Genomic DNA, 24,300 nt, shown 5'->3' on the forward strand with positions numbered 1-24,300 from the left:
AATTGCGGGACAAAAACACTATAATCAATTTGACAATCAGTACAAAGAACATACCGACTAAATATACAAAAAAATGTTCAATTTCTAGGATTACAGATCTGAAAAGGTACTTTACCTTCTGATGAGCTGCTAATAATAGGACAATGCCAAGGAATATCTGAATGGTTGTATAAGCAATATAATCTCTTGCTATCTCGGTGGTTTAGTTGACAGACTGGACTGATAATGTGTTGTGACATGAGCTTGGTTGGGTCCCACTTTAAGGGATGTGTGTGTTACTGAATTAATGAGTTTCATCTTTAGAAAATATGAAATTTTAGATCAGCAAAGGTATCACAATTATTAATAAAATATATTGGGTTCTCGAAAGGGCAAGGCAACTGGTTACTACATCACTTCATTTCTTGTCATAAGGTCTGATGACCTCAATGAGCAACTGCAACCTGCTTTGAGAGTGTGTCATTGGGACTGACAACAAACTGGCCATGTTACACTATCTTCTCCCAGGCAAATAGGAGTGTTATTCAAAAAGCCACTTCAGTTGCTAGGCACGAGATAGGCTAGTTTTATTTGTTTTATCTGTCCCCACACGAAGCCTCAAGCGGGAAAAGGTCACTAAGCTCCACCCACTTCTTTCTGATCTGTAAACCACCTTTTATTCATTGTTGATACACACATTTCAGGAATGCCTCTTGCTAGAAATCAATTAATGAGTAGTATGAATCCAAACAGTTATTTTGTGAAGCATTGAAAATACACAGGAATATACCCAAGCACCATCAATAGTCATAGTGAGAAGATTAATATATTTAGGGTCGAAACAGGCAGCTTGTGCCAGGCATACGAGTACCAGACACTGTGAAAAATAGGAATTTATTAGACTACATTATGCTCAGGAATTCCAGACTGTCCCTAACTTCTCAAGCCACCAAACTTCTTTCCTCTACAATAGCAAAACATAGTTATGGATACTCCTCTACCAGAAACTGCAGCTACGAAGTCCAAATCAATCACTAATACAACAATAAACATGACATACCAGCTTTCTATCTGTCCAGCAATTTGCACAAACAAAAAACACTTGATCTGATAGTTTTTAGAAGAAGTTATCTGCTTTTGTAAGTTCCAATGGTTTAATGTAAAGTGTTTAAAAGTGCAATTAAACTACTGCCTGTGGCTGGTATATAGCTCAGCTGAGAGGAAAGAAGAGTCATTATTATGGTATGGTATAGTCCTATTCTATTCAAGGGAAAATGAAAATGTCACAAGGGGGAAAAAATAATAATAATAAAAATAAATAAATAAATAAATAATTTGCTGCTGAAGTGTAAGCTACCCGCAACTTCCTGACTTTTTAAATAATTCACCCTGGGAAAACTGAAGAGAGAATGGTTTTGTTGTAGTGATCAATTTGATTCCTCAGAAGGAAGTAATGAGAACAAATAATTTACAAGGTATGTCCATGTTTTTGCTGCCTGGAATGTGACAACTGACTATGTTGAACCCTGCTGACTGTGGATTAGTTTCCGTTGCTGAAGAAGAAGTTGTCAGTACGTTATGCTGGCAGGAAAGCCAAACTATGTTTCTAAACCACTGATTTGTTTCAAGAAAGAGGACAACACTCAGAATTTCAAATGTGAGGAGGAAGATAGTGTTCCCGATAAGTTAATGGTGGGGGAGGTGGGGGGCAACATACCATAATAATGACTCTTCTTTCCTCTCAGCTGAGCTATATACCAGCCACAGGCAGTAGTTTAATTGCACTTTTAAACACTGATAATTTATATAAAATAATATCCATGTGATGAATGCACTTTGAGATATTAAATATTTTAAAATCTGTTATTTATAAAACTCAATAAAATTCCATTTCAATGCTAGGTTAAAAACAATTTCCCAAGATTTTATGAAATTCCTGAAATCCCCCAAGATTTCCCTGATTTTTTCAGGTAAATTTTAATTTCCTACAAATTTCAGATTTTCCAGAAGAGTCGCCACCCTGGTATACCATTAGCTGAATTAAACAACTTTTGAATATAAACAGTTTCTCAGATATATGAGCTGGCACAATCCTAGTGGCCTGTGGGAAGCAGCAACGTGCTGAAGGTGACATGGAAATGTGAATTGAGAGCAGTTGATTATGATGGACGAAGGGGGAAACTGTTGGGTGGAGGATGCGGGGTCAGTGGGTTACCTGAGATTAAGGCCAGGATGATTATGGGAGAGAAGGATGTGTTGTAAGGGTAATTCCCATCTGCATAGGTCAGAGAAGCTGGTGGTGGAGAGAAGTATCCAAAAGACGTGGATTGTGAAGCAGCCATTGAAATTGCACATGTCATGCTTGGCTGCATGTTGTTCCACCATGTGGTCAACTTTGTTCTTTACAATAATTTCGTGAGGCCATTCATCCAGGTGGACAGCTGTTTGGTAGTCATACCAACATTAAAGACTGTGCAGTGTTTGGAGCAGAAATGGGATATGACATGGCTGCTTTCACAAGAGGCCCAGCCTCTGATGGGGTAGGATAAGCCTGTGACTGGACTGGAGTACGAGGTGCTGGGTGTGTGGATTGGGTAGGTCTTGCACCTTAGTCTGCCATCCTTGTAGCATTGTGGCAAGTCGTTGGGAGTGGAGTGGTAGTGGTAGAGGGAGCACCACTTTAGGAGGGGTGAGAAGAATACTGGCTAGAATGCCTCCCATTTATGAGGGACATTCTACCCATTTGTGGAGGGATCTTGGTAACACACTAGAGCTAAACTCCTATTTAAGAAAAAATATTTTGGTGCCCAGAGATTCAATAAAAAGGGGTTATACCAAAGGTACATCCAAGCATATTTTCACAGTCCAAATTCTTAGCTGCCTGCCTGCCTTCGAATACACTTTGTCCAGGCCTCTTGAGGAATTCCCTCCAAGGAGAAGGCAACAGTCATGCGCTGACCATTATTTTCACATAAAGTACTTAGTTATTATAGCATAACTTTCCAGCAATCATGCCTCTTACAAGCCACGTGACTGCCACACAATGCCTGTTTGGTGGTAAAAAATTTACCAGTTACTTCAATAATTCATGAACAGGTTTTACAGAGAATTTAAGGAACTGAAGGTAATATAAGAGGTATTTATGTCTGTCTATTCAGAACTGCCTATAGTAGACGAATAAGAGAGAATAGGTTTCTAAGACCTTCGAAAATTTTGGTATAGTTACAATTAGCGATATGACAACACCTCATGCAAGATATTCCATGAGTAGGGACCTGAAAATTTGCATTTTATGATAATGTGAATATAGTTGCAAATTCTGCCTCAAAATGCAAAAACTCTGACTCACCTAATACATGCTATTTCATAGCAAATGTTATCCAGGTGAACTTTTTTATCAAACTGACTTCGAAATAGCTTTATTTTCTGCATACAAGTAGCAAAAATGGAACAAGTTTTTGGTTACTAGTATTGCACATACTGTGGTGAAACCCATCTTGGGAAGATAATGTGCATAATTACATGTAAGGTGGAAGCATGGGGAACACATTGCTTTTTAGTTTTTTACATGGAACATGTTGATATTACACCATGGAGCAAACTTGACATATTAGGTGTCACATTACCCTGCAAAATTCTGAAAATGTGTATTTTCTCTAGTCATCATAAAGCAAGTTTTACGTCATAAGGGGAAATGAATTGCATCCTTATTAAGAAACTTTATCTACAAACAATTTTGAAGTTAAGAACAGCACCTTCTTTTCGGTTTCTAGGTTTTGTAAACTTTGTTAGTATCCTCAAATATGTATATTCAATATTCAGTTCATTTGTTGAGAGAGAGAGAGAGAGAGAGAGAGAGAGAGAGAGAGAGAACAGGGCATAATGAACACGACAATTTCCATTTTAAATTTAAGTAATATTTCCTCTGCTGGGTGTCCAAAACAGGGATTATGTACAGAGCTGACTCTTCATCTGAACCAGCAATATCCACAATTTATTGCTACTGGATAATATATTTGCTGTTAACTGCCCAATTGCCAACAGCGTCACGACTCTACCAGTGATGCACATGAAGATGCTGAGCTAATACTACATGCTTAACACTGTAACACTCAGAAACTGAACAGCTATTTTAAGAAAGTACATGTAACCTAAATAGAAACAGTAATGAAACATTGTCTGCAAACTTATTACTATGAAATACAGGAATTAAACTTAACAGCATATCAAACAAAAGGATTACCTACTTACCCATTTCTGGAATTTAATTTACGAAACTTAATGCACTTGCAACATCAGAGAACATTATTATATACAGAAAGATGTCGAGCACATGGTAGATTGAAAAGGGAAGTTACTCCTAAACCCTGATCAGGACAGAGAGAATGGTGATGGAAGGTTTCCGAGGACCAACTGAAGATGTTCGGATATCTTACATTTTTCTTACTGTCTGATAAATTCCATTTATTTATGCATGCTGTCGAATTAGGCACGCCTACTGTCATCTGCAACAATTTGCTTGTAGGTCACTGTAACAGCACCAAAGAACTATTTAACTGAATAGTTGTCCACTAATACCAACACTGAAACCCTAAGACACCAGCTTGTCCTACTGTCGTAGGTTCTGTTGCAAACGCACAATTTTAAAAAGTGCCTATACTGAGGTTTGGAATGAGGAATTATCACAAAACAGGTAAGTGGTCGTTTACTAATGTGTGTTCACACAAAAAAAATTAAGTAGTACAAGTACTACATCCAGTAAATTTTAGTGATAAACCAAAATATTATTCCCATGTGGTTGGTGTCAATATAAAATTCTGGAAACTTTATGTTATTGTAAAGTGGTTAAAGCTGCAAAGGAAGTTTAAAAATACAAAATCTTATATGGATAAGCAAAATAAAATTACTAGTGCCAACAGTGCTGTAGACAACTAAAAAGTACCGACTTGTGATGAGGTTCTCTTTTAATGTGACTGTGCAAGATGAGTATTAAAACATTTAATTATCCAGAATGGCCACTTCCCTATAGAAATTTGGAAATGCAGCTAAGTCTTGAGTGCAACATATGCTAAGTCTTGAGTGCAACATATTGACTTTGGAGAAATGTTCAAAAGAGGATACATTGCAAAATTTAGAAGAATGCTTCTTATAACTGCAATACAAGCTTTGTAGCATTGTTATGTCCTTAGATTTCCTCACTCAAATTACATTTTTCTCTTTTTGGAGATATAAAAACACTAATATTTCTCAATTTGTTAACTGAGGAAACCAAAATGTGTGTGAATCACCAAGATAAGAAACTGTATGCTTTATGACCTAATAACAGGGCTTTTAGTGCTGGACCCACAAGAGTGTTCACAAAGCACTTTAAATGATTTCTGATCATACATACTTCACTAAACATCGCAACTGCAGAAGGCTGCCTATCACAACGACATTAAGTTGAAACATGATCCTCTAGCTAATCCTCTAATTTGCAATATACAATATTTCCATATTGAACACTGATGTACTTGGCAGACATCAGTATGTACGTGCTACAGAAATTACACTATCCCATTAATGCTGACACAAGAATTTTTGTGTACATTTTAAGAGTCTGGTATATACTACTGTCTATGATCTGTTTTCAGTACAAAGCTTTTTGTATGGACTTAATGGAGCTGTCATTCTATGGCTAACTGAGCATATCATGAGAATGACAACTGCCTCTCATACAGTCCAACCAAAATTATTTTTTATGGGTATGTTTTAGATGATTATCAACATTAAAAATGTAAATATCTAATTTAATTAGAGGGTGAGAAGAAGTGAGTTAACTAGGTTTCTTCAGCTATGCGGTTCTGTAACCAATTAGTTGTGTACCATACTTACTACCCAACAAGTGATACATTAACATCAGGTACATTTATTATCAAGTCAATGAAAAACATTTACACAAAAAAATATGGCTCATCCTGCTTATAACATTTTTGACGTAAATGTATGCAAAAGAATTTTTATGTTCCCGCACTGTTATGCAAGTGGCACATTCTGCACTGAATTTTCTTCCCTAATTTGACAAGTACTTTGGAGGAAACACTTGCAACAATGATTAATCTAACATACCTTTCTCTAGCAAGCAAACGCTGTTTAACTGACAGCATTACTGTGTGTGTGTGTGTGTGTGTGTGTGTGTGTGTGTGTGTGTGGTGGGGGGGACACCTTGAAATAACCGGGTGATGCCGGACCAAGAACAAAGCATAGTGCATGGTACAAGTGACTAGGGAATACATACTGTTAACATAACTATATGGATGGAACATTTAGGGCACAATAGGTAGGTTGTGGCCACAAATTTCTCAGCATAACAACACACTCCCTTAGAAGTTTACAAATAATTTCATCATAACTTAAACACTAATCATTACATATGCAATAAATAAACACACATTTTCAATTTTTTTACAGAAACTTTAGCATAAAAAAATGGAGCAAACAGCCAAATGAATTTACCTAAAAGTTGGTGCTGGACCTGGAGCAGGTGGCATGGGGCGTTGCTCTGGTTTATTACTACTCTGTACCAGCTGCATAGGTGGCTGTGATGGTGCAAGAAAAGCAGAAGCAGCACTCTGGTGAGCCAGTGCTAAACCGGACAAAGTAGGCTCTTCCCTCATTTCTGGTCGCCAGTCAGTTTTGAAATGTTTCTCAAAATAACTGTAATGTAAGCACAAAATGAGTGTCAGAGAGAATTCATGCAATATCTTTAAACTAGCACAATATTCACCAGAACAATGACCAATTTTTTACACATTACATAAAATAATCTGTAGGTTAACAAAAACATACTTCCAGAAGCACTAATTTTGATGTAGTATGACAATCACTCTTAGGTTACAAGAAACTGCTGTGCTCAGCTAGAGTTCAATCACAAACAACACATTTGGTATCACAGCTTTTTATATGATCTAGTGAAATTCCCTTGCAACTCGTTAGCAGCCAGCCTGTGGTCCTTGCCCGGTTCGGCTACTTTAATCAAAATTCCACAATATTCATTTGGTGATACGCAAAATATGTAACAACTGGGCATATGGTATTTTGTATGCTTGTCATATCATGAGGGAAAAACTAAACTGACAAAAAGCCCAAATTATACTGAAATTGAAACAAAGTTCTAATGCTTTACACCTGCTTAGATTCTTCACTACTTTAAGGAATGTAGTGACTTCTAGTCTAAAAGATTTATCTTCCTGTGAATCACCATTATTATACGCTTACGGAATAAACCAAATTCCTACACCATAATTTCCTTCACACGCATTTGAGGTTTTGTCCAACCTCATGTGTCTTGAAAGTAGTCTTAACTTATTTCAGAAGTTCTTCCATTGTACAGAACATAAATGTATCACAACGTAGCCTCAGTTGCTACTGATCTGTATCTACCATGCACTCATTAATTATGCAACAAAGTTAGTGGTACCTGAGCCACAGGAGAGGCCTTACCATGTGCTAGAGTAGCAGCCTTTACACAGTTTCCAATTTCTCGGTAATAATTGTCATTCATACAAACAGAGCCAACTAATACCACTATTGGGGCCAATACTGAAGTTCTTTAATCGTTTTGAATAGTTCTTCAATCATTTTGAATTAGCATCCCTACTGGAAGACACTCAGGGCTCTTATTAAGGATCTGTGCACATTTGAAAAACGTCAGGAAGAAATCTCAGTCACCTTCTTACACAAGAAATTATTTTCCCAGGTGACATTACTGGCCATAAAAACTTCATAAAATTGACCAATATATGGAAATGCAACAACACCCAAACATGGAAGAACTGGCACTATACCCAGCTCTAAATTTTATTATAAAATTGTGGGGCACTATTAATATACACTACATTTTCTTTGTTCCCTCATCTTTTCCTCAACGGTGGAGGACTGTGACTGAGAGGCTAGGAAGTGTGTCAAAAGTTAAAAGCAGTGCAAGATACGCACTTCTACGACACTGGGGCAGAGAAATCAATTTGTAAGGTCCCTTAAGGGGAGATGGTGGCAGTCTTGCACTGATATTTTTGTAAATCAATATTTTTGCCATTTGTTGTTCAATCTCATTGAAATTTTGCACACTTATGTATAGAGATCTAATATGGTTTAAAAAAAAAATCAGAATTTTTAATAACAATCTAACGCAGTGAGATAATTTTGAATTTTTTATTGCATTATTATTTTAAGGTATACTTTTTCATAATTTCGAGGCCAATTTGGCAATTTTTTTAAATGGTAAAGTTATCTACACTAATAGGTGTACAATTAAGTGCAGTAACTATTACTATTAATGCTATTATTTTCTATGATATTTTGGATTCGAAGATTTTTTACAAGCAAACTTTTCAATATATTATCAACCACAAAACTGAGTATAATATCTCGATTAAAATTTTGTTCCACTTAAATATTGCTTCAAAGTAAAAGAATAGTTGTGCCAAATTTCATTGCAATCCTTCCAGTAGTTTCAGATTTGTGTGTTCCTGAAAGCAGAAAACCTTAAGTTGCAGAAAAATCATTTTAAAGTTTGTAAAAAAAAAAAAAAACACACACACACTAATCACCTTAGCTAAAACTGCCCATAACCATATTCCATTTCTTCCTCATCATCCTCTACAGCTCTTTTAGCTTCTCTGCTCCTTTGCCCAGCAATTTTTTGTATGTTGTGGACTGAAGTCTCCGCCTTCGCGATTCTTCGCTTATCGATGATCTGCAGTATCTGCTCAGTGAAGACTCCGGGTGTAAAGGCCAACTTGCTGAGGATGTGAAGTCTTGCCACATTTCCATCATTAAACACTGCTGCAGCTTCGAAAGCAGAAATCTTCACCACCAAATTGGAAACAAACACAGTCTTTGGACATCTTTTCCAAATAAGAGAACTGAAACTTTCATTTGGGTTCTGTGTTTTCCCATGCAGACATTTTTCTAGCAGTTCTGGTGAAGCCAGTTCTCTAAAAGTTGGTTTAGTGGCCATTGAAACCTCATAAGGAAGGTTATTTTTATGGGTATAAGCTTCCCCACTTTCCTTACTTTCCAAAAATTTGCACCATTCATTAGAACAGAGGCCATGTTGAGGTGTAGTGTCTGTCGACAAGTAATGAAACCAAATGGCACATACTGCTTTCCTCATACTGTCCAAGCTTGTGAGGTTACTTCTAATTGCAGCACCATAATAGACTTGTAGGCTGTCAATTCTCTTCTTTGTTAGTCTGTTTTTACCTCCCAGTGGCTTCCCATCCTCTAGTAGCTTGCCTTTATTGTCTGCAACAAGTCTTCGGAGTTGTCCACCCATCCTCTTCTGAATATGGCCTAAGCACTCCAGTTTCCCAATAGTGCAATCTTTTCCATGGGGCTGACTTTCAACCTCAATCTTTAAAGCACTAGAGTCTCCATCTCCTAAATACTGTACGTATCTTGCTCCATACTTTTGCAAAGACCTATGGAAAATGAATTTCCTACCTGCAGCTTCCATCCCACCACTGGAGCCTGCTTAATTTCTGCTACAAACAGCTTTATGGGCTTCTTGCCATTCTGTTTCTTTACCTGCATCAATATATTTCTTGTGCAAGGAACATGCAGAACAATATTTAGACATCACCTCTAAGTCTAATACTTTTCCAGTGTCGACACTAATGATTGTTGAAACTCCATGCAGTGAAGTATGCCCCCTCTTCATCCAGGAACTGTCACAGGAAACTGCTATATCATTGCTATTAGTTGCTTCACAATTTTCTTGAATTGCCCCCAGGACTGCCATTTTCATGCTCTCTTCACTTACTTCTGCAACTGCATTGAGGAGATCAGTATTCACTGCAGAAAATTTTAGGGGAGGACCAGGCATGTTCATAATACCACATAAAATGTTTCCACCATCTCTTCCAATTCCTATACATCTTAGTCCATAAGTAAATCTCATATTGGCTTCATAGATTCTATTACCGACCTTTGATATCTTGAATGGTCTGTCAGCGTCACAGTTTTGACACAAAATGTGCAAACCAAACCTTCTCTCTTTCCATCATCAACCAAATCCACATTTCCTCCACAAACAGAGCACTTGCAGGTTTTTCTAAGTGCTTCTGCCACCATTTCCAGATCCACAATTCTGAAACCTGTTTTCTGTCATGATTTGTTTCTTCTGACACAATCCCTGTCCCAAGTTTTATTTTAGATGCACTTGGAGACAAGCTAATGTTCGCAGCTGCAGGCCCAACCCTAACCTCAATGTCAGTTTTTCTATTTATATTGGAAATATGGGACTTACTATATTTTTATTACCAGGCCTAGGCATTGTAAAAAGGGATCAACAGATTCAACCTTGCACAAAGAATGGCACAATAAATCAAGCGTCACTTGAATCCCACTGAACAGCACAAAACTTGTTTACAACACTCCACAGCCTTCTATACCACACTGATTGAACCAGAAATTGGCTCCACAGCCTTCTTTACAACACTGCTGTTACGTATACAAAAAATCACAGCCTCATAAAGCTATGTTTTCTAGGTTCACAGGCCAAATTCTGCAATTAAAATTTTTCCTCCATTTGGTACACTGAAAAGCGGGCTTGGCGCATTACACTGCTTAGGGTTTTAATATTTTTATGCCATTTGTAGTTCGAATTTCAAGGAAAAAATTTGGGATAATAATCTCAGTTATATTTACTATCAAATAAGCAAATAAAAATAATTTGTAATTTTTTCATTATTTCTACCACCGTCGCCCCTCTCAAATTATGATGAGTGGAACAGTTTCTTAACTTATTACGAGCTGTGTAGAACAGAAGTATTTTGCATACAGTAGCTTTGCATTTCTGAAACTATACCTCTGTGTATACAGAGAATCAAGGAAGATATAACATTCTTTTCTATAAAGAATTGGCTTTTTTTAAAAATTTTTTAGACTTCAGTCAGCTTTCTAATATGCTGATATATCATTCAAATGATTTTGTTTTCTACTTTATATTCATCATCTGGCTCTAAAGAGAATTTGTGAGCCATGTCGGAAAGCACTGAACACAATACAGATTTACAGAAGCTAGGTTTATTCTTCATATAGACTGACAATGTGCTGTTAAATATTTAAAATATATCATGACCTTAGATAGCGTGATTACATAAATAGCAATAGAGCCAACTAAATCCTTTCTCCAATGATGCCAGCCAGTCTAACCAACTGGACTACAAGTATCACAATTAACCCATTCATTCACTATTGTGGGAGTGTATGCATGTACTGCTATGCCATTCCCCACGTGTTGTGGATGTTTATATATGTGTTGCTTGGATTTTCTTATGGTGTTATGGATGTCTGAATGCGTCCCAAGGCATCGAACTCTCCCTGCTGCAGGCGAGTTACATGCATACCTCGGCGAATAAAAACATTTAGAGTATTTATCACACAATACACATGGCTCATTGCATGCAACCATTTGCAGAAAACTGTTTCAATATTTTGAATCCTTTACAACCACATGATTTGCAATGCGCAAAGACATAAATGGGAGCGATGTGTGAGGCTGTCCTTCAGATATTAAAACCCAATAACTCTAGCACGAAATGAAATATCTTTCTGCTCTAAATTTTAAATAAAGTTTTTTTACCTTACCTACATTTTGTTCGCTGCAATATATGAGCTAAAATCAACTGTATGCAAAATTTACACATTGATTTTATACCACTGCAGAAACTTTAAACTTTCGTATAATGTTTTAATTAATCTGATACAGTACAGTAAATATGGCATATAATGAAAGGAAATTAAATACTTTATCAAGTGAAGACTAAGATGTGCAAAAATAATTTTTTTTTCACCTAATAGTTTTCAGAAGTCAGATAAGTATTTTATATCAGCCGGAACGCCATCTTTCAGAACAGGTAACCGTATTTGGTCAGTAGTACATACATAAGAAAGGCAGCCTAAACATAGAATACAAAGAGCTCGTCTGTAGCAATAGAAGGGTTAATAAGATCTTCCCAGGCTTTGCGCTGCATCAGCTGGTTAAAATCCCATGAGCTTTTGGGCAATTAATCCTCAATCACTGTGGTAACTGACTACATCTCATTGATGTCTTCAACCTCATGCTGCTGACCAATATATAGCTCATGCTCATTCCATCACCAATGATGGCAATATTTATGATCAGCATGTTGTTGTTGTGGTCTTCAGTCCTGAGACTGATTTGATGCAGCTCTCCATGCTACTCTATCCTGTGCAAGCTTCTTCATCTCCCAGTACCTACTGCAGCCTACATCCTTCTGAATCTGCTTAGGTTATTCATCTCTTGGTCTCCCTCTACGATTTTTACCCTCCACGCTGCCCTCCAATACTAAATTGGTGATCCCTCGATGTCTCAGAACATGTCCTACCAACCGATCCCTTCTTCTAGTCAATTTGTGCCACAAGCTCCTCTTCTCCCCAATTCTATTCAATACCTCCTCATTAGTTATGTGATCTACCCATCTAATCTTCAGCATTCTTCTATAGCACCACATTTCAAAAGCTTCTATTCTCTTCTTGTCTAAACTATTTATCGTCCAGTTTCACTTCCATACATGGCTACACTCCATACAAATACTTTCAGAAACGACTTCCTGACATTTAAATCTATACTCGATGTTAACAAATTTTTCTTCTTCAGAAACGCTTTCCTTGCAATTGCCAGTCTACATGTTATATTCTCTCTACTTCGACCATCATCAGTTATTCTGCTCCCCAAATAGCAAAACTCCTTTACTATTTTAAGTGTCTCATTTCCTAATCTAATTCCCTCAGCATCACCCGACTTAATTCGACTGCAGCATACTTTCTCACAATGGCATAATCCCATGCTCTACTAAGACATGCTGCCTTATTTATTGAGGGCATCTTCCAAGATTTTAATTCAATCACAAGATCAACCATCTATACCTTACGTACCCCTACAAGGAGGAAACACGGCATATCATCAAATTCTTGGGCAAGTTTTGTGTGAAGTAGGCTAATCTGTTAAGCTCTAAAGCCTTCCTGCTAAACTGCCATGATGAGATTATTCTACAACTTGCTGTACCATGGCATCACATCAAGACACCACTGAGGTCTTTGAGACAATACATTTCACTAGCACGCAGTTGGATTAAACAGCCATGAGCTGCAGACCACCAGCAATTGATGGAGTCACTCTAATAATTGGATTGTACTGAATCTAGCCCATGACCACTGTGCGAAGATATGTCATCACAGAGGAGTACCATGAAAAATACGAAGTGTAATTCAGTTGGGTTTAAAGTGGTGTGGTGTGTAAATTAATAAAACAATTATAAACATGACAGATCTCAACACTGACGTCATCTCAGCACTTAGGAATGAAATTAACTTTGCCCCAGTAACGCCGAGTTTCCCAATAAAATGAAAATTGATGTTGAACATACAGTGCGTGAATTGCCCAGTGAGAATGTGGACTATGTTTGTTGTGAAGGAGCAGAATCATTTGAAATCATACTACTGGCACCTAATGTGCCTAGGGTTGAACACAATGTACTTTGCAGATTACAAAATGACTCCCTCATTGTGGTTCTGCCATTTGACATTGGCAGTGGACTGTAATTTTGGAACAAGCTGACTGTGAAGCACAAATCTGACTGATGTTTGAAGAGAATACCTATCAGCAATCTCTGCAGGACCCAACGCCAAGGATAATAATGAAGATGTCACAGCTTCTAACGCAGCTATTACTGGAAGATAATGATGTTAATCTCCACCCTCGGGGCCTAGTCAACGTACACATCATCTGCCCAAAATATCATAGAAGGAATTAGCTTTCAAGCCCATTGAATATCACTGGGTCAACAACATTACATTGGCAAAAAATCTGTTCAGTGTTCCTATTCTGCAGAGAGCTAATTGTGCATACCATATCACGTCATATCAAGAATATGGATGACTCCAGCAGCTGAATTGGAAGTGATATGTCAGCTATGACGAGGTCTCATTATTAGTGAGTGTTCCTATTAAAAACAATAAGGATATTCTCTGAGATTTCTTTGATACCACAACTGTCTGACTGGTTACAAATATCTGGACAAGTTCTTTTTTTTTTTTTTTATATATATGACTGACAGTACTTTGAGCAAATGGAAAGTGTTTCAATGAAAAGTTCGTTAGCTTCATCCATACCAAAATGTTTTATGAAGAAATTTGAGGATGTCACCTTGGGCACGGTTCTACGAGGGTAATCCCAAAAGTAAGGTCTCCTTTTAAGTACATAGACCTGTTTATTTCTACAATGGTTTACATCAGTTTACAGCTTGAACATTTAGCTATTTTTCGACATAGTCACCATTTCTGTCGATGCATTTTTGTAGATGCCTTGGCAGTTTTTGAATGCCCGTGTCATATCAGCTCGCCACCATGCTGTTCAGAAAGTTATGAACCTCTTTTTTCACCTCATTGTCGGAGCTGAATCGCTTTCCGGCCAAATGTTCTTTTAACCTAAGGAACCGGTGAAAGTCACTGGTGCCAAGTCAGGACTATACGGTGGGTGGGTGATTATGTTCCACAGAAACTGTTGCAGGAGAGCAACGGTTAGCCGAGCGATGTGTGGGCGAGTGTTGTCATGGAGAATGTGTATTGCCCGATTGAGTTTACTCAGAGTCTCACAGTACCTGTCAGCGTTACTTGTGGCCCCAGCGATACAGCTCTGACGACGAGGTGAAAGAAGAGGTTCATAACCTTCAGAACAGCATGGTGACAAGCTGGTATGACATGGGCATACAAAAACTGCCACAGCGTCTACAAAAATGCATCGACAAAAATGGTGACTATGTCGAAAAATAGCTAAATGTTCAAGCTGTAAACTGATGTAAACCATTGTAGAAATAAACAGGTCAATGTACTTATAAAAAAAATAGGAGACCTTACTTTTGGGATTCCCCTTATAATTTGACAAAATGAAAGCTATAAAAGGGCAGAGAGGAGACGTTGCACCACTGATGAGTTTATTGCAGTCAGCAGTGGTGGCATACTTCAAAATGTGCATGAACTAATTGTTTTCTTCAGTTGCTGATGATGTGGAAGAGGGCAGATGGATCATGCAGAAGCAATCTTGCTGTATCCTTGGTTTCACATGAGGCTTTGTCACAACTGGTCTGACTGCCATGTATTAATGCATCACATTTTAACACATGACATTAAAAATATCAAACCACTAAAGGAGCTTAAGTGTGAGGATACTCATTCTGACAGGCAATAGCACAAATGCTTTGTGCACTCCATTTTGTCTTGGGTTGTGCATTGCTCATTATTACTCTTATCTTCAATTACAGGTCTCTCAACACTGTATGGATCAGCTATCCCTATGGCCATATGTTAGTTCTGCTTCTGCAGAGAAACAGAGGAGTGGTGTAGGCTGGCTGCCCTGTGAGAAGGTGGCAGGGTTTGATCCCCTGAACCACACGCACAGTCAAAATTGTTTGTTTACACTTGTGGTCGACTACTACACTACAGTGTCCACACTTACACCACCTGGAAAATAAACCAAGCCAATGTGTTTCAACCAGGCCAAGGAAATAAATGCTGCTTTTCAAGAAGACCAATAAAAGATGAGTAGACAAAAGAATGAGAATAGTGAAGACCATTTTGGGAAAAAAATGGTTGAAGTTTTTGCAGAAGCAAACATTCCACTTATTAGAGAGAATAAGAACGATTTATTCTCTTTTATTATTACTTTATCTCCAATCATTTCTTATGGGTATTTTGATCATCAGGCATATAGTGTGGCAATTTTTTAAATTTATATGCCTACTGATTTACAAAAAATGTGGGAATTTCAGCAAAAATATATGCTAATTTTGCCGAAAATAGATGCTACGTTTTCAGGTCCCTATGGACAGGACCCAAGAGGTGCTTATACCTATGCTCTCCTATGAAATCAAGCAAGGCAGAAAATGTTTTAGAACATGGAACACTGAACTGCATTCAACAAATCTTTTGTCACAATCATGACAACCTTTGGGACAGCACAATAAAAAGAAGAACTGAACACCCCCAATAAAGACAATGACCTGAAACTTTATACAGCACAGTATCCAAGCACTGCAAAGCTGAAGCAGGCACAGTGAATCCAGGAATTAAATATTGCATTTTGATTTATCTTCCACTGAACTAAGCACCAACAACATCAGACCGGGCAGCATGGATGTATAAGGACAAAGTCATCAACGGCATGGTAGCAACTCAATAATGGCTGGGGAGTATTCAGCTGAAAGCTTGTGGGATTTTAACTGTCTGCCAGAAGCCAAAGGATAAAAGAAACAATTTAGGTTAAACCCTCAGAAATATATCTCCTGTAATTTGGTACACAGTGGGATACAGCCATTGTGAGGTGGTTGTAGTAGTGACAGACTCTAAATGTGAATGTTGTATTATTTGGTGACATGCACAAGCACACAAAAAACCATAAAACCCAAAAGTAGATAGTCACAGTGCAGTCTGAGGCCACTTCCTAGCAATCATAAAGCCAATGTCTCACCCTATGCAATCTCTCATTTATAGAATGATGGAAAAAACACACACACACACACACACACACACACACACACACACACACACACACACACACACACAATGCTCAGGATTCTTGCCACCATCAAGAACAGATACTATTACTTAAGAGAAACATAATTACTTAACAGAATTAGGCAAGTGTAACTTACTCAGGAGTAATTAAATCCCCTTCCTCTTCATGCAGTTCTGGGAGCCTTTCTAGGCCCAAATATTCACGCCTCATACGGTCAATTTCTAGTTTTAGAGGTCTATATTCTTCGTGAATTCGCTTTGCAGTGTCAAGCGCACGATTGCGGCACTCTTCAGACTGTTTTATGACGTTTTCCATCTGAAACAGAGTATTAGTGTCATGATAATTTTAAATGAATGTGATCCTGGAACTTATTTATGTGATTCATATGGCTGACATTTTTTAATGGGTTGCTATTTTCAGAAAGCAGATGTGGTCATCCTCTTTTATTGTAAACATATCTCGTGAAAATAAAGGCACCTTTAGTACTATGTCTTGTCTTTTCTTCCTTCTTTCAATGACCACAGCATTCAGTAGGGAAACTGCTTCAACAAATATACTTTTTAACTGCCCAATAGTGTACAACAATTCCAACATTTATAGAACTGACCCTACCAACCTGCATCCAGTATGATAGGGCAGATTCTGCAGGTTAAAACCCATGCTAAACTGAAGCTGTTGATCTTCACCTGCAGTCACAATCTGTAGTAACAGCAAAAGCCAGCTGTATCAATTTTTAAAGGCTGTACTTTTCTATCAACTCCACAAAGGCAGATGACAATACAGAGCTCAACTGCAGAGAAGTCAGAAGAATCATCTTCCTGGCAGTGGAAGCAATACCATTAGTATCAGTAAACTAAAGATGACTTGTGCTGTCAAACTGGATAATCACTGAATCTAAGTCAGAAGACATACCTGATCATCATCATCATCATCATCATCATCATCATCATCATCATCATCATCATTCCACAGTTCTAAGTGAAGTGTGATGACTAACAGAGTGGAGTCAGTTTTGCGTGAAAAATATTATTTGTAACAAACAAATAAACTTAAATTATACTAATACATGCACAAATTTAAGGTGTTTTGGTTTACTTCAAATACATGGAACAGGTGTACAGTGAGAACCAAAGTATTGCTCCAAGTGTGTATATGGACACTAAATCCTCAAGTGCAAGAACTCAACAAACATAAAACAAAATCAAAAAGTTGAACCAACTATTGACTGGCTTCCTTTGCATGTTTATTGACATTAATTACTATTAACAACAATAATGCAATACCTCACAATCTACACTTCAGTAAAGTGATTTGATGAAAATTAATTTTAGTCACAGATTCCATGCAAAGGCCAGTACAAAAACTGCAAATTAGGGCGAACCTAAAATCATATAATCCTCAATACAGACAATAACTTCAATGCACAGTCTAGTAATCTGGAAAAAGTTTCTGAAGTTACTTTCCAATAAAAAAAATCATGTAATTTGGGCACATGACAATACTGATATATTAGTCATGAGAAGCTAGTGTAGTTAAAAGTGATAATACAATACCAATTTCAACAAGCAACGTGGATTAAAACATAATATTCCCTGATGACATCCTGTCAGAGAGACCAGTAGGAAGAAAGGTACAGACAAAACGTTGGCTTTATTGTCAACAGATTACTGTCCCTCACCACCATTTTTGCACATACTTAGCTGTGAGATGACAGTCTGCAAGAAATTGCATGTTACTTTGCATTATGTTACCTCCACCAATTCTTGGCTGCCAAGATGGTTTGTTAGTTTCCTCAGATCTCCCCGTGACTTAGTACACAGCTGGATGGTAGATGTTTTCCCTACTGGGTGAGGCTGTCAAGTATATTTTGCATTAGTTCACATTTCTCTATAATGATACTTCACTTGCCCCAGTGATTTCAGAGTCAGATGCAATTATGCAATGTACAGTAAAAACATTTTACATTTTCCTGCTTTTCACATTCATTTTTGTTGTCCCAACAGAAGTCCTATTCTCTCAATACAGTGACTTCTCATTGTTAACAATTCCGTGTAACAACATTTCCTGCATTTTACATTTTCTCTGATGTTATCACGACCTTTAACATGGATTTTCATATGGGTTTCTGCAAAAAGTACATCATATTCCTGCTCAAAGTCAACCTTGAAACAAAGCAAAAAAGATAATAAGTTATTGATCCCACAATGTAGTATTAGTACAGTAAGCAAGAATTTCATTGTCGGCATGTTGGGTCATGGCCACCTGTGTTATAGGTTTGCAGAATTTGGAAGGGTGGGAAGGTATGCCGAGTCACTGCATTAATGATAATCACAATCTGACAATAGTGACTTTAGTAGCAACCTCCTCCCGCCCACTGTGTTGTATTACAACAGCTTTAATTAATTCCAGAGTCATTTATAGAAATAAACACCACTTTTAAAGACAGCTGTCTCTACAATGGGCTTTAACAAATCAATGTTACTTCTGAGTGAAATATTGCTAATCCATATTTGGTGCGCAGACTTACATTGGTTTAACTTAATGCAAATGTAAACTTTCCTCCTCAAGATTCTACATAACATGGCAACAATTTCCACCCACTTTCTCATCCAGAATGTCCCTGAACTGAGTAACCTCCTGGTATGCAACAAGCTATAGATTTCGTGCAAACTTAAGTGTTTTAACCAATATTCTGTTAAAAGTTTTATTTACCATAATTTTATAATGTTTACTAATATGTCTCACAATAGAACAGCAATAATTTTTTAATGTGGTTTCATGAAAGACTTTTGCTTCTGTGTTTTATTTATACCATTGGCCACAATTGGAATGAAGAGGGAGGACCCCGCTCACGTTTGTGTGTGTCGGTGCTCAGCCACTGCCTTTGTGATTGATGCTTTGTATAGTACAGAGAGAGAAGCAGATCTAATTGCTGTTAGAAAGAAACAAAAACAAGTAATTATTTTAGATTTTTTAAATTGGCAAAATTTAAATTGTTTTAATTTCATATTTTGAACAATATAAAGAGCATGACAATAAGAGTAATTTATTTCTTTTCACTTGTGTCTCCTAATGCTTTCCTGTATCTTAAACTTTCCCGCATTTTACACTTTTTGGGTTAGTCTGCTGAAAAGTGTAAAAAGGATTTCTTTACTGTATATGGTGCACCCATTTATAAGGAGAAACTGAGACATGATTGGGGAAAACAACTGAATAGCTAAGGATTTCCCTTACTTGGAAAATTATGTTTATACTACATTAAAATGTTGCTCGTCCAAAAGTTACAAAACAGAGACAAAGTTAAATCTACAGCACATTCCTTCTTAAAAATTTTCAAATCTACGGTAATTCATGACCTCTTAAGCACCTGCACAAAACTAAGTATGAAACAATTGAATAAGCTCCCAGATGACTAGTGGAAAGTTGTTCAGTCAATTGGTTTAATGACTGTATGGTATGTAACTAACTGTAGTGTGGATGGTATTTAATAAGCCTGAAGCAGCATGAGAAGCCGATGCCTGGTTAATTGGAGACCCACCAGCTATAGTATAGAGGCTGGGAATAGTGCTGGTACTGAGGGGCCTGGTGGCCAGCATAATTCCTTGTACAACACATTCATCATTTAAAATAAGATCGTCTAGTTGACCCATAAACCATGCACCCATAACTGAGTGGGGCCCAGTTCAAAACTAGCCAGCAGGCTCAGACTGCTCATCGTAATGAATTATGACAAAGAAATTTTAAAATATTCATTTCTTTTATAGAATGTGACTTTAGGTCTACAAACTGTGGCAAATAGATAATGTGCAGACCGGAAACTCACATTCTTTAAAATCTAGAACAGTGTGTAACACAGCTGGGTGTAATAGCACCACTTGCAATAAAGGCACTCCTAGAACAAATTCTATTTTTTAAACAATGAAAAACCCAGGATGTAATAACAATATTATGAAAATGGTGGACTGCTACTCACCATATAGCAGAGAGGAGTCACAGACAATCACAACAGACAGAATACTATACATGTGAGCTTTCCGCCAAAAGGTCTCCTTCTCATGTAGAAAAACATACATTCACGTAAGTACAACTCACACACACAACCACCCGCACACACATGACCATTGTCTCTGGTAACTAAGGCCGGACCAGGGGTCTTTTGGCCGAAAGCTCAAAGGTACAACAGTCTTTTTGTTGTACCTGCCTATGATTCAACATCTCTATACAGCAAGTAGCAATTACCCTTTTCATCATATTGTGGTAAATACTTTTTTTCTGCCATCTGTCCCATTTGTAACACATACCACAGTAACAGGGAAGGATTCATATGCAACCTCAAATTTTCAGTCTCTCTTATGTACCTGGTAATGTCTAAATGCCTGTACATGTACCAGATATATTTGAAGTATCCAAATTCTTATCCAAGCCATATTCTTCAAAACCTAGTTACTCGCTGTACAGTTCATAGGCTGCTGATAACAGTGTAAATAGTTTATGTATAAACACTTCATTTAAAAAATACCCAATAATTAAAATTCATGAAACCACGTTCACTTGAAAATTCAACCATGCTAATAGTTATTTGTTTTCTGACTGACATACCTTATCTAAAAGCCCACATTTTCTTCCTTTTAAAGACCATCTGAACTGTGACTTTTCAGGCTTTCCTGAAGAGATCTGTTGCAAATACACTTCTGGGGTGGGAGAACATTGTGTAAGTCCCACAACATTTCATGGGAACAACTGCTTTACACCTTTAGATGGTGGTGGTTGCTGTGTTCACTGCTGCAAGATAACTGGTGACACCAGAGTAGCGATGCCAAAATTTATTGGGGATCAGGAGTAGGAATTACACATACACGGATAGGTCCTCATAGTTGGATGAGAATAGCTTTCCTAGTGCCCCTGCCAAAATGTAAAGAGGTTTTCTGTGGGTGCTAAATGGGCAATGACTGTCCTGTCAGACACTGCTGTGGTTAAAATCTGAATTGATTCTCTGCATTGTGATGAATTCAGTCAGAAATTGGAGGTTATTTTTTATCCTGTTTAAATTCAGTGACAGCCAGTTCTGGATTCCAGGCACTGTCAAGCTGAAATCCTGCATCCCTATCGCTAAGGTTACCTGCCACATGGGTGTACATGGCCCCTTTTTTAAAAAAGGCAATCACAGAATGATGGCGCTGAGGATGAAACTTCAAACTTCACAGAACATGCGATGCCTCAGGTCCAACCAGGCTTCTGGTACAGCTGATTTGTCAAACTGGCTCAAGCTTGTACGTCGATGGCGTCAGGCCCAACATTCTTGCATGGTGTGACATGACTGCTCAATATGAAACATTTTATACTGGCATGAGATGTTATATATGCCATGTTTTCTCAGGCCAATATCATCTATAACTAAACACAACAGGTTCTTCAAGTTTGTCAACGGACATTCATTTCTCACAGATCCTCTCAAATCTTGAAGACATGCCACCAAAATACTGCAGTAGTTGCCTATGCATCTTCAATTACACCCTTACAATGAACCCACTTTGATCAGACTGCATTATGTACCCTTTTTTTTCCTTCAGAGTAATCGTTTTGTTGAGACATTGCTCTTAGGCATCGCAATCACCTGGCAGGCTGTCGGTATTTGAGACTGACATGCTTGCTCTATGTACCATGACTAAGACACTACCCACACTGTACAATGTGATGATAGATTTTGGTCTGCGAATATAACTCTGTGTGAGTCTGCTCATAGTACACACTGTGTTCCACTGTTTTGTCAGCTTTTCTTCTAAAAATAACCAATAAATGGTAGATGCCATCTTTTTCCATTTCTATGTGAACTAACTTAACATTTTAATGGAGAGAGTTCAGATGCATGAGAAATACACGTAATGTTTCTATTCTGTGGGGCCACACCCCAAATACAAGGGTAAGTCTATTATCCGCAATGTAGTTATATTTTTGTTTATTTCGGTAGTACTGTCATTTTCTGTTGATGACACATTCTTTGTTTATTTGTTCTGGTCAAAAGGCATATCAGGGGCCGCAATTCATTGAAGACTTTCGGTACAGTATGGGAAAAGTGTCTTGCCATAATGGAGTGTCTATGAATGGATTGAAAAATTCCGAAATGGTCGCACAAGTATTACGCACGATGAAGGAGCCGGACTACCATTTACCTCCACAAATGAAGAAACCATTGAGAGTTGATGTGAAATGATTCTCTTAGATGATTAACTATTGACGAAGTGGCACCGTCTGCAAATTAGTCACAGTTCTGCCTCCAAAATCATCCACAACAGACTTGGGTTTCATAAAGTTTGAGCAAAATGGGTCCCTAAACAACTCACACAATTGCATAAACAAACGCACTTGGACATCTGCAAAAAAACATTTGGATCACTATGAAAATGAAGGGGACAACTTCTTAGACAGGATCATTACTGGTGACGAAACACGGATGCATCATTACAAGCCGGAGAGTAAACAGCAGAGTATGGAATGGAAACATCCAAATTCAATGTGCAAGAAAAAGTTCAAGACCCAACCATCTGCAGGAAAACTGATGCTTAAGGTTTTTTGGGATGCACAATGTCCAGTACTGGAACACTATGGGGAAAGGGGCACAACAATAAACAGTGTATGTTACAGTAAGATGCTTCCTGCCAGGCTAAAGCCTGCAATTCAAAGCAAATGCCGAGGATTGCTGTAAAAATGTGTTGTGTTGTTGCACGACAATGTCCATCTGCATACTGCAGCCCAAACTGCTGAAACACTTCAGAAACTCAAATTTGAAGTACTGGATCATTCTCCACATATTCCCCATCTTGCCGCTTCTGACTATCACTTGTTTGGCTCACTCAAACAGGCATTAAGGGGCTGTTGATATTGATTTGCCTCGGATGAAGCAGTGAAAGAAGTGGTGCATTCCTGGTTTGCAGCTCAACCGAGAACCTTCTTTTATGAGGGCACCACGAAGCTTGTACAACGATGGACCAAGTGCATTGAAATGAAAGGAGACTATGTCGAAAAATGATGTTCAAGTTTCCTATTTGATTACAATAAAATTTTATAATTACTTTGTGGATAATAATTGACTTACCCTCCTATATCATCAACATACCACCATAAGCAGGAAGGCTGGCAAGTTGCCGATCACAGTGCTTTTTGCTTGAAGTCTTCCATAAAATAGTTGGCCATTGGGGAGGGGGGAAACCCCACGTGAAACCACCCACTTGTTCGAAACACTCGTTACTAAATAAGGAATAGGTTGAGGAAAGTATATGTTTAAACAACGTTACAGTGTCTTTCTGGAACTTGCTGCTAATAGTTTCCAATAAATCTTTAAGAGATACTTCCATGAATAAGTATACATCATCAGAGCTCATCGAAAGAACCAACAGTTTTAGTCTAAATGTCTTCAGGTATCCTATGAAATTCTCTGAATTCCAAATAAGATGTCTACTTCTGCTCTCAAGGAGTCCTGATTGCAACTTTAGATGTTTGGCTAACAATATAGAAGGCACTCCAGTGCACTTTACTATGGGGTAAGGAGGGGCCCACTCTCATTTATCTTTGGTAGACTGTGCAGTCTTGGTGTTATGCAGCCTGTTGGTGCAGGACCTTGATTAAATTATCTGGAAAAAGCTCTTCTTGAGGTGGTCTACAGATTTTTCTCTCAGTCCTGCAAGTCAGATCCCCTCTTATTTCGAGGTGCAGGGTCATCGGCCAAATCATCTATCTCGCTGTTG

At 37.9% G+C, this 24,300-nt stretch overlaps 1 protein-coding gene across 1 annotated transcript in view; it reads right to left on the minus strand.

The window, feature by feature from the left end:
- Positions 1–24,300, minus strand: part of LOC126248370 (zinc finger C4H2 domain-containing protein) — a 138,912-nt gene that overhangs the window by 48,145 nt on the left and 66,467 nt on the right. Inside the window, exons 3-4 of the mRNA XM_049949299.1 lie at positions 16,695–16,873; positions 6,475–6,675 (exon numbers count right to left, since the gene is read on the minus strand). Of these exons, the coding sequence (XP_049805256.1) occupies positions 6,475–6,675; positions 16,695–16,873 (380 nt within the window). The remainder of the gene's footprint in view (positions 1–6,474; positions 6,676–16,694; positions 16,874–24,300) is intronic.

The sequence above is a fragment of the Schistocerca nitens genome, chromosome 3 (assembly GCF_023898315.1).
Source record: "Schistocerca nitens isolate TAMUIC-IGC-003100 chromosome 3, iqSchNite1.1, whole genome shotgun sequence".
NCBI classification, from domain to species: Eukaryota; Metazoa; Arthropoda; class Insecta; order Orthoptera; family Acrididae; genus Schistocerca; species Schistocerca nitens.